The sequence below is a fragment of the Gadus macrocephalus genome, chromosome 12, assembly GCF_031168955.1.
Source record: "Gadus macrocephalus chromosome 12, ASM3116895v1".
NCBI classification, from domain to species: domain Eukaryota; kingdom Metazoa; phylum Chordata; class Actinopteri; order Gadiformes; family Gadidae; genus Gadus; species Gadus macrocephalus.
In genome coordinates this window covers 21641978-21653745 of record NC_082393.1, presented here as the reverse complement: position 1 = coordinate 21653745, position 11768 = coordinate 21641978, and the positions used below count along the sequence as shown (strand labels likewise).

The 11768-nt window shown below is 48.3% G+C and overlaps 1 protein-coding gene across 1 annotated transcript; it reads left to right on the top strand.

Moving 5' to 3' along the window:
* The first annotated feature begins 881 nt into the window (after positions 1 to 881).
* erich3 (glutamate-rich 3) lies at positions 882 to 11602 on the top strand. The gene is made up of 9 exons (XM_060067935.1): positions 882 to 1088; positions 2263 to 2463; positions 2730 to 2910; positions 3538 to 3724; positions 4244 to 4497; positions 4647 to 4790; positions 5056 to 5511; positions 6324 to 6458; positions 6656 to 11602. Exons 1-9 carry the CDS (start codon positions 897 to 899, stop codon positions 10624 to 10626), a joined length of 5721 nt encoding a protein of 1906 aa, XP_059923918.1. The 5' UTR covers positions 882 to 896; the 3' UTR covers positions 10627 to 11602.
* Positions 11603 to 11768: the final 166 nt, after the last annotated feature.

Sequence of the window (11768 nt, the reverse complement as noted above, 5' to 3'; positions counted from 1 at the left end):
GAGGCCTACAGGTAGACTGCGGCTAGAATTATCGGGTAATAAAATCTGGTATTGCTGACGCAGGGGTTCAAACACAGAACCTTTGGGCTAGACTTTCCAGCGATACCCGAGTTGGCCCCTGCGGTGTGTGGTGTTGTCTGTATGATATACAGTTCTGGGTTTAACACACAGTCAGTCAGAGTGACGGGGCATCGTAGTAGTATCCATCAGGCTTAAGGGGTATTCTGGCTAAAGGCACAGATGATCTGGTGCGCGCTGCTGAGCTCCGCCACTCTGCGTGTTTGCTCTGAGCTCCCGGGGGCGTTTTTAAAGGGAAGTCCCTGAGATGAAGTGCATTTTGTCGTAGCTGTCGAAGCGTGAACTGCTTAACAGTTTCCTCGCTGTCTGAGGAGGAGCAAACAGTGAGGTCATGGGTGTCTGAGTGTGGTTGGACCTGGTGCTGATACAGAGCTGTTTACCCGCTCTAAATCCCCTCTCTCATCTCGTATCCGTCAGCCAGTTCAAACCCACGGCGCGTTAGGGCTTGTTCAGGATCTGATGGCTGTATGATGACATTTAGTCTACGAGCCGCTGCCTGGAGAGAAGCTTCATACTCCTGTACAGACTTTATTTTGGCCTGAGTCAATCATTTCTGTTCATTAGATATCGTCTAAATTCAATTATACATATAAAAACACCGGCCCTTGTGGATACTGAGGCAGAAATGTTTTGTTTGAAAAAATAAAAGATGCACCTTTTCTTCTTAAACTAGTATCATTTCTTCTTAAATATAGTATCATTGTTAGCATTATTAGTATCATCCGTGTTAGAACGATAAGCATCATTAGCATTAGCATTACAAGTACCGGAAGGGAGCTTGTTCCCCCACTGCGGTGCCAGGACAGAGATGAGCTGTGATGTTGACCTGGCTCTCTGTGCAGCCGGGCTCCTCTCGTCCGCACACGGCCCCGGAGACCGTGCTGCGGCCGGCCCGCCTGCAGCCCATCACCTGCAGCGGCCCCGCCGCCTCGCTGCGGCGCCGGCCCCCCCGCAGGCACCGCGTCTCCGCCGACCACCGCCAGCAGCGGCCGCTGGACGGCACCAACCCGGTGAGGCACACACACACTCAGACACCTGGATATGCTCACACACACACACAAACGCGCACACACACACAGACACACACACACACACACACACACGTCAAACACACATATACTCACACACTCAGACACCTGGATATGCTCACACACACACACACGCACACACACACGCGCACACACACACACACACACACACACGTCAAACACACATATACTCAAACACTCAGACACCTGGATATGCTCACACACACACACACACACACACAAACACACACACGTGCACACACACACAAACACACACACACACACTCACACTCGCATATACTTCCATACACACACACGCACACACAGATATGCAAACAACCCTCTTACACATACAACAATGTGGACACGGGTGTGTGTAAGTGTGTGTGTGCATTGTTATGGAGAATCTCTATGCTGCAGGCTCTTCTTTGAAAAATCAGTTACTCTGCCAGAGAGGAGACTGGTGTGTCCATACGTTAAATAGGTTATTTTCTACAACTATTGTGTGCATTTTTGCAATTAGAAGTTTCACCCTTTAGACGCAATACCTCATAAAGGCAAGGCAAGGCAACTTTATTAATATAGCACTTTTCATACACGAGGCAAACTCAGAGTGCTTCACATAGAAACACTGTAGTAAAATAAAAAATGCGTAAAATATATATAAAAATAAAACAAATAAAGGGATGGCCCCGACAGCATGCACCCCACACCTTACCCCACTGCTGGTATTATAGCTTCATGTTATCATATTGTCATGCCTTGACTTACACCCAGTGCGAAATACCCATCAATATATTCGGGTGGGGGTTCCCATCTCGCGATTGTCGCGCATTTCCGAACAAAAATTTCTCACTAGGCAGTTAGGCCTCTAACATTGCAATATCGAATGGATGCAAGCCAGTACAATCAGTCTAAAGCCTACAAGACAACACTTATTTATTTTGTCCGATAATCCGATATGCTATCGTATTCGTAAAGCAACACTGACATGGGAGGTTGCATGAGCTGAAGTTGTTTGGATGCACGTTGTTTTATAACAAGGAGAGGCAAAGTTACGCCTGTGGCTGAACAGAAATGAATTCCCATCCATCTGTGAGCGTCTCTCCATCCGTAGCTCGTGTGTTTTTTAAACATGTCACATGACCCCCTCCAGGACGACAGGAACCCACTGAAGCGCGGCATCACCGCAGAGCTCTGCCAGGGCGTCTCCCCCTACTGCCTCCCGGTCATCAACAACTTTGTGACCCCCGTGCCCCCCACCACCAAGAGGAGAGACCGGGGGACGAGGGTCACCTCCAACGGAACCGTCAGGGGGCGTCGGCTACGCTCCACCACCGCCACCGACGCCAATGAGGTCAGCCACCTGTGAGATCTCTCTCTCTCTCTCTCTCTCTCTCTCTCTCTCTCTCTCTCTCTCTCTCTCTCTCTCTCTCTCTCTCTCTCTCTCTCTCTCTCTCTCTCTCTCTCTCTCTCTCTCTCTCTCTCTCTCTCTCTCTCTCTCTCTCTCTCTCTCTCTCTCTCTCTCTCTCTCTCTCTCTCTCTCTCTCTCTCTCTCTCTCTCTCTCTCTCTCTCTCTCTCTCTCTCGACGTGAGGAGTCCTCCTTCCTCCCCCTTCCCCAGGAGCCGCCGATGCTGCGCGGCTCGGTTCACCAGAGCAGAGTGGGCGTGAACATGGTGTACTGCGGCAAGACGGTGCACCTGTCCCGGGACCTGGTGGACCTGAGGGACGAGGTCAAGGTCTTCCAGCAGCACTGCGGGGGGGAGAACCTCTGTGTGTACAAGGGCCGGCTCCAAGAGGGGGGTGAGGAGGACACTGTGTGTGTGTGTGTGTGTGTGTGTGTAGGTGTGTAGATGTGCAAGGGTGCGTGTGTGTACATGTGTGTGTCAGTGTCAATCGCCTTAAAGGTGACGTATTATACCACCAGGTGTGTGATTTGCCGTTACAGGTGAGCGAGTCCACCTAGAAGTATGACAGATAGATAAGCAACTTTTGCTACAGTCCACTCGGTACGGTAGGCTGATCTATACAGAACGCATCTAGTTGGACACGCCCACTTGTGAAAAAGGCTTGTAATGGCTAATCACACTCACACCTGTTGGTATAATATTTCCCCTTGTACTGTACACGATAACCTGAATATAATAATAATAATAATCTTCATACAGCGCTTTTCTAAACAGAGTAACAAAGTGCTTTACAGAAAAAAGAACAGAAATAAATGTCGATGAACAATCGTATCACATACAATTGGTGAATATATTCACTATCCAATCACAGCTGGTAGGTCAGGACGATTTTTAGCTGACAGCCTTGTTCTTAGTCATGGCCGTTTGTAGATGTCAATGGATTCTGAATAGAGCTTAACTCTGCGACGAGTACCACCATAGTGACCCCTCTGCCCCCCCATGTCCTCCTGCCGCTCCTCAGAAGCGTTCCAGTTCGTGTCTCGCCGGCACCGAGGTTTCCCCTTCAGCCTCACCTTCTTCCTGAACGGCCTGCAGGTCGAGCGCCTCAGCTCCTGCTGTGAGTTCAAACACCGCAGGGGCTCGCGGCTGACCGGCCGCCGAAAACACTTCGGCTTCACCGGAGTGGAGGGAGCGTCTCCCTGTTACAAGTAAGAATCAAAGGTGCATCCGCCACCGACAACGCACAAACGCATGTAAAAGGCAACGCAAAGACGGGAATAGACAGAAATATCTCGCCGGTTATGCACGTGTTTTCCACCCACGCCAATTTGCGCAATTCGCATGTTCGCTCGAGTTTAATTTCTTTTTACTTTTTTACAAATTAATGTTGTATTGGCATCATAAGGAATTAGCTCCTGAACAGTGATGTGTCCAGACTAATGCAACTAATGTAGTAGGGGTGGAATAAGAGGGGCCTTCAAACACCTTGACCTCTGCAGGGCATTGCAGTGCATGTAATATATGTTACCAAAATATTATTGTTTGATGCTACTGTTTGAGACTTATTTAAAAGCCATTTTAGTTGGAGTGGCGCTCTGGGTGACCATTCATACTGGGGGGGGGGCGCATGGAGGGGGAGGGGGGGGGGGGGGGCATGGGCCCCAACGAGGCCCCGCTATGGCCAGGCCCCTGCTCCGGAAAATCACGGCATGTGTTCCCCTGTCCAGGTGTATCATAGCGATGGGCTTGGACAAGAAGCCCACCCCTCCTCCAAAGAGGGTGACGGACGGTACGGAGACAGAGACGACCAGCAGTCCCAGTGACGCCCACAAGGAGACCGCCGAGGAGAAGGAGAGGGAGGAGGTGGAGGAGGACGAGGAGGAGAGGACTGCCTCCACGGCGGACCCACGGACACCTCAGCCTCAAGACATGGAGACGGACATCAAGGAAGAGATCATACATGAGGACAAGCCCAGAGACGGTACGATGAATGAAAGGGATTGAATGTATCGTCGGCATCGGACAATAGGCAAAAGGCCATTTTTATGAAGTACAATCTTCCAATCCGCCATCTTTCCCTGCCGACAACATTTCTAAAACAACGGAGCACACGTTTGTATGTTCTTGCAGATTATGAGGAGGATTTCGAAGCAGATGACGAGGCAGACGAGAACTCCAAGGCGAAACAGAGCAAAGCTCCGTCTCACTCCAGTGACAAAGAACAGCAGAGGAAGGACAAGTATGCCTCAGACAGTGAAGACGATGATGGAGATGGTGAGCAAAGTAGGACAAAACAATAGTCAGCTACCGTTGCTCACATAATTAGAGTTTTTTTAACATTGAGAAAAAGGGTATTTAACGTATGTGCTACTCAACTTGAGCGTGTGTATATTGCAAGGAATTTTCTAAATGTTTAGGTTGAAGTTTATTCAGTTAAAGCCCTTAGCTTTCACACCATTGGGTTTTCTTCAGGGTAAAAAGCTCACAAAACAAAATGCAGGTAATAAATATCTCCCTCACACCACTTCCCCCGCTCCAGAGGGCAGTCGGTCCCGCTCAGCCTCCAGGTCCTCCAGCAGTGAGCGACCGAGCGAGGACGAAGACCCCAAAGGGGACCACCGGCACGCAGCCGAGTCTGAAGACCCCCGAGGAGACGCTGACCCTCCGGAGCCCCGCCGAGAGGAACCCCCCGCCGAACCCGCGGCCGGAGACCCCCCGACCGAAGCGGATCCCCCCGACACCGAGATCCCTGTACCATCATCGTCCCCGCCATCACCACCATCACCCCCACCCGATCCACCGGCAGCCCCCGCTGCGGCCGAGGAAGCGGAGGACCACGGCGGTACGGGGAGGGACACGGGGGAGACGGCGCCGGAGGAGTCAGAGACCAGCGTCCCCCCCGGGAGCGAGGGTAAGGGACACGAGGACACCCCCACCCCCGCTTCGGCGGCAGACGACGGGGAAGGGGAAGGGGTGCCCGCGGAGCCGGAGAGAGGTGAGTGAGCAGCAGGTCGTACGGACTCCGTTCCGCCTGCCTAGTCCTTGTGGCCTTGTGGTGAACCTGGTTGGATTGCAGTGTCGGCTTTTTCCACTATTACCCCCTCACCCCCCTCCACCACGCCAAAAAAATGACTATTGTTTGATGAATCTGGTATGTGTCTCGTGTGGATGTGATTCTGATATTAATAGTGGAAAAACACTTTGAACATTGAGCTTGATTTGTTCTATTTCTGTGTTTGGCGTTCAACTGCTTGTTCTGTTATTCTGCTCTGTGTGCTCACACGTTTCCAATTTATATTACAGTGTGCAAAAGCCTGTTTGTTTGCTCTCTCGTGTCGTGTTGTAATTGTGCTCTATGAATCAATATCTTAATGCAAAACATATTTTAGATATAACCTCCACACACAACTGTAACACTATCTAGTGTTGGAAACCAAACCTATGTTAGTAGGTGTAGAACTACGAGACCAACCAAGGCCTCTTATTTCAGGATTTAGATATTAATTTCATCTGGAGGTATAACATAATTTTCCACAACTAAATTGAACAGCTCATATGAAGTCCTGTAATCGTGTTGTGTGCTATAGAATGAAGCTTGTATTTCATATATTTTATATGTTTTGCTGCATGTTATTCTTCTTTTGCATGTCTTTGAGTGTTTGTATTTTATTTTGTTTGCATGTATCAATATTAAATAAACATTATCCACGTGTGACTTTCGTTTCCCTTTGTGCATGCTGTGCAGAACGTCGTTGGAATGATTGTGTTGCACATGCAATGTTCTTATCTCTCCCCGGGTAACTCCAGCCAAGTCTGTTCAGGAGAAGCTAGCAGAGGCCATTTTAACGGAGGGCCAGTGCCACTCTGAACCAGAACTTAGTGACACCACCACAGAAGAAGACGAGGAGTTTACTGGTAGAGACAACCAGCAAAACAATAAAGGTTAAGTTCTGAATGCCGTTCTCCATTACAGTTGACAGTAAATTAACAATTGATATATTCCTATAGTACTCAAATTACATCCTGAATAAAGCCATTATATTCAGGATTGGGTTCCTGGATGATGAAATTTGTCGATTAAAGGAAATGTAATTCTATAACAAACATTCTATAACAAACATTTCGTCATGTTTTTTTAGACGCTACTCCTATTCATTGCGAGACCTCAGAGACGCAAGAACCGACCCAGCCAGAGGAGAACAAATGTGAGGCCAGCCTCGTCGACGCCGCAGAAGCTGAAGAGGTGACAGTCGAGCAGCAGGACGACCAGGAAGAACTCAAAGCAAAGCAAACCAACGAAGAAGCCGGCGAGGAGAAGGACGAAGAACTGCAAGCAGAAGAAGAGACGCCTGCATTGGAAGCAGATCCCGTAGAGGAAACGATAGAGACAGAGAAGGAGGACTCAGAGGAGAAGGACGACATGGAGGCACCTCCACCCCAGGAGCCTGAGGAGACGGTGGAGGAGGTGGAGGAGGAGAACCAGGAAGCAACGCCTCAAGCGGATGAACCGGCGAAACCTGGGGACAAGGCTGCGGAGGAGGAGGTGGTGGAAGAGATGAAGGAGGTGGAGGAGGTGAAGGAGGTGGAGGAGGAGGTGAAGGAGGTGGAGGAGGAGGTGAAGGAGGTGGAGGAGGTGAAGGAGGTGGAGGAGGAGGTGAAGGAGGTGGAGGAGGTGAAGGAGGTGGAGGATGCGGTGGAGGAGTCGAAGGAGGATGTGGAGGAGGTGAAGGAGGTGGTGGAGGATGTGAAGGAGGTGGAGGAGGTTAAAAAGGAAGAAGGCATGGAGGCCGACAGTCAACCAGAGGCCAAAAACAATGAAGCCAATGAGGACTTGGCAGCATTAGAACCCGAGGAAAAGAAAGATGTTGAAACCGCTCTGCAACAAGACGCGGAGGAGCCGTCAACTGCAGCTACAAGTGAAACGGTGGACGAGAACCCCCAGCCCTCGGAGGAACCGGCTACAAGTCAAACGGTGGACAACAACACCCAGCTCTCAGAGGAGGAGCCGGCTACAAGTCAAACGGTGGACAACAGCACCCAGCTCTCAGAGGAGGAGCCGGCTACAAGTCAAACGGCGGACACCAACACCCCGCCCTCGGATGAGCCGTTGACTGCGGCTACAAGTCAAACAGTGGACACCAACACCCAGCCCTCGACTGTGGCTACAAGTCAAGCGGCGGACACCAACACCCCGCCCTCGGACGATCCGGCTGACACCGGCGGCGGAGAGACAGCTGTGACTGGCAGGGGAAAACTGGGGGCAGGTGAGGCCACTGTGGAGACGGCAGGGACCCGAGTCCCGGCAGAGAGTTCAAGTAGCTCATCAGAGCTGAGTGGAGCCGCCGCGGTGCTTCAAGCCGAACAGACAGCAGCAGCAGTGGAAACAAGTGGGACTAAAATAGACCATGACGAGCCTGTGGAGGATTTACATGAAGAGAGCACTTCACATGAGGAGATGGAGAGCTTAAGAGGCAGAATGACACATGATACAGGAGGGGAGGGCGGAAGTCTGACGTCTGTGCCGCAGAACAATGTTGAAAAGGACAATGTAGAAAAGCAGGAGGAAGGCAAGGATAATAATGTAGAAAAGAGTGAGGCAGGGCAGGTTGAAGAGGGGAGTGATTTGGAGGCCAAAGAACATACCGGAAACGACAGGGAGGAGGAGGAAGGATGTAAAACAGAGGAGGAATCAATGCAGAAAGTTGAAGCCATGGAAGCAACAGAACGGACCAAAGATGGCATAAAGGCTGAAGCAAAGGAAACATTAGAAGTAACATATGACAAAGCTAGTGAAGTTGCACATGAAGAGAATGTGCAAAAAGAGGAAAAGCCAGAGAAAGACATTGAGGAAACAGGAGATGAAAACAGTTCAAATAAAGTTGATGCAGAGGGATCCGAAATACAGGTGGCTGAAATAGAAAACAGTGTAGATACCAAAGAAAGTTCTCAGTCTACTGAAGACCAAGCTGTAAAACAGGCAGAACAAGTAGAAGAGAATGACCCCCAGAAACAAGCCTCTGAGACTGCTGAGAAACTGGCCGAAACAACTGTGGATCAAGAACCAGTGACGGAGGCTGAAAAGACATCAGATGAAAGCAATGTTGAAACAGAAAATGTTGGGGACGCTCTCAAAGCAGACAAGGCCATAGGGATTCAACCCGAGGACGAAGCTAAAGAACTCAAAGGCAACATGCCCGGGTCCGATGGTGATAATGAAGATAAAGACGTTGCGGAAAATTCAGGAGCAGCAGGACAGGGGACATCTGCTGAAACAAAGGAGAACATTGAAGACCAGGGCAATCAAGCCAAACGCGTTGTGGTAGGAGAGAAGATAGATCCTAAACATTCAGAAGAACCAAATGAAGAGAAGAAGAAGGAGGAGGATCGCACTAATGACCATGAGGAAAAAGACAATCAAAGTTTACCGGAAAATGTTGATCATGGACCTAGAGTTGATCAAGTTCCAAAAGTGGAGGAAGAACAGCTGCAGAGTGGTTCTAAAGTCGTAGAATCTGCTGAATCCAAGGAAGCCAAGGAGCCTCCTGACAAAAAAGACACAGGTATTGACGATGAAAGCCCAGATGAAAATCAGGGCAAAGGTTCAGAAATGAACACAAAAAAGGATGACCAGAATCACGGCGTAAAAGTTGATTCCCTTGACGGACCTACAGTAGTGGATACAGCCGACAACGTAGACGATGAAAAGGTAGAATCCATCATAGAGTCTGTTCTGAATACCGACGACAACCACACAGACACTGATCATAACTCTGTTGTCGCTGTTGAGCCCACTGCTGTGAGTGGAGAACACAGTGCAGACACAGAAGAAGGAAGCAAACCTTCGGAGGAAGCCGAAAGTGTGGTGTTCAAACCAGAAGCAGACCCGGCCCAGCCTACTATCCGTCAGGCAGCACAGAGCAGAGAGTGGGGCAAGGACGATCCTGGCCTTCTAGAGGTCAATGAAACTAATGAGAAAGAATCTGTGACTGCAGATGTCTTCGAGAGTAAAGACAACAGGGACAATCTTGTCACAGACTGGGTGACGTTACATCAAACTTCAAAGTACTTTGAGACATTTGTTGAATCTCTAGATGACATGAAAGAGTTGCCATCAAATGCCAGTGCCGGTGCGTCTGGCTATGGGCTATTGCAATCAGCAAGCCCGCCTCAAAACATGACCAGGTCTGAGAAGAATGAGGAAAATAATGAGAAGAACGAAAAGGAGAGAGAACCCTTGTTAAAAAATAGCAATAACTCTCCCGACAATACCAAAGTTGAACTTGCACGGTCGGACCTGAGAAGCAATCCTTCCGAAGGCCTGGAGGAGAGAGAACCTGCTGAAGATGAACAGAAGTTGAAGGAGCTAACTGAAGTGAAAACCGTAGTACCCACTTCAGAGGCAGACCAGAGTACCGAAGGGTCAAACCGGACAGACGTCAAGGGAGAGAACACTTTAGGGAAGCACAAAAACAACACTGGCTCATCGGAAGGAGACAGAGATAAAGATGCCTCTACCAAGGGGAACATTGAACACTGTGACAGTTCCAAAATGGAGACGGAAGACATTGGAGAAAACAATAACGTAGAGTCTGTCCAACCTGAGAGCACCACCGAGCCTGACTCTGAGCTCCCAACAGAGAAGGAAGAAGTGAAAGATGAACCTGAGGTAGAGGAAAACCAAACAACGGTAGAGGAGATAAAAGATGTACCTCAGCCTGACCACACTACCGATGAGGCCCTCCAGGCTCCAGGAGGGCCGTCGGAACCGAAAGCCTCCCAGCCAGAGGCACAACTTGACGACACCAAAGAAACAATGGAAAGCAAAGAGGCAGACAACACGGAAGTCACATCCGTAACCGATCTTATAGCTGTAACCAATCTCACATCTTCCTTGACCGACGAGGGCGGTCAAAATAAACCTCAGGTCCAGTCCAAACCGTTGGACAGGAGCGGTAGTTTGAGCAGCGAGAACAAAGAGGTTCAGTTGATTGAGGATTTCAAACCCACTGTAAGTAAGGACCAGTTGAGCGCCTATAGAGTGGAAGAGACCTCCCTGTTTGGTCGCAGTTCATACCCCCAGTTTACAACACAGACAGGAAGTGGCTATTGACACCGCACTCGACACAGCATGTATAGCACTTTTAAAAATTAGATTTAAAGATATTCATTATTTTGCACAGCGTTTAAGGCAATCTGATGGTAATGAGGAATCTACCAAAACAATCCTAAGGACCCCAATATAGCAGATATTTTTGTACTGAAATTGATTTGGTTGAATGACCAAGAATAGAATATTTATTAAGGACTAAGGAAGCCCTGAAAGGACACTTGGTATGTTTGTTTATAATTAAAACTCAAACGGTTTTAATCCATCAGTAGGCGACAAAAGAAGCTTGATAATGAGTTGTGATTGTTGAACAGCTCATCTCTTCTCTTATTGTCCTGAACAAACAATATGGCAAAGCTTGTGAGTGGTATCCGATAGTCCCCCCCCCCCCCTTCTCTCTCTCACACACACACACACACACACACACTATCCCCTGTTACGAGATACTTGTCCTACTCAGGCCCCACAAATCATTGAATAATTTATCATTGTTACGACTCCCGGAGTTTGCTTTGGACCGAACACACTTTCAACATCTCCGTTGGCTGCTAGAAGCACTATTTTACAGTGTGTCTGGCTGTATCGTATTGCATCTCTTATGCTCAAAGTTTAGCCACAAAGCCTTTGTGTTGAGTCAATTGATATTTAAATCAATTCTTTGGTTAACTATAATGATATCCTGATAAGATATGTAATTCATCCAACAAATAGAGCTAGTTGGGAGAGTCCCTAAAATTGTAAATTAAAAAGGCACACTAATATTACACATGAATAATTACTGTAGCTATGTAACATGACTTGTTTTACATAGGCACTGATTTGTGTCGTAACTGCCGCTTAAACTACCTCTTTCTCTGTTTGTTTCCAGTTATATCAATGATTTTCTATTGGTGTGATTATTGTGAACAATGTAAGTCAAAAATGTAATCTCTGGCAGAGTCAATTGCAAATGCTTGTGTGAGTTGGCCATTAAAAATAAAAAAAAGTGATTTAATCAAAGGCTTAAAGTTCTAGTTCTGTACAAGACAGATGTTTATTCGGATTCTATTAATCTTAAACAATGAACACACAAAAAACTTGAATGAAGAAATATTTACATGAAGTCCTCAAGTAAGTACTCTAAAAGATAATATTTGTATGGATAC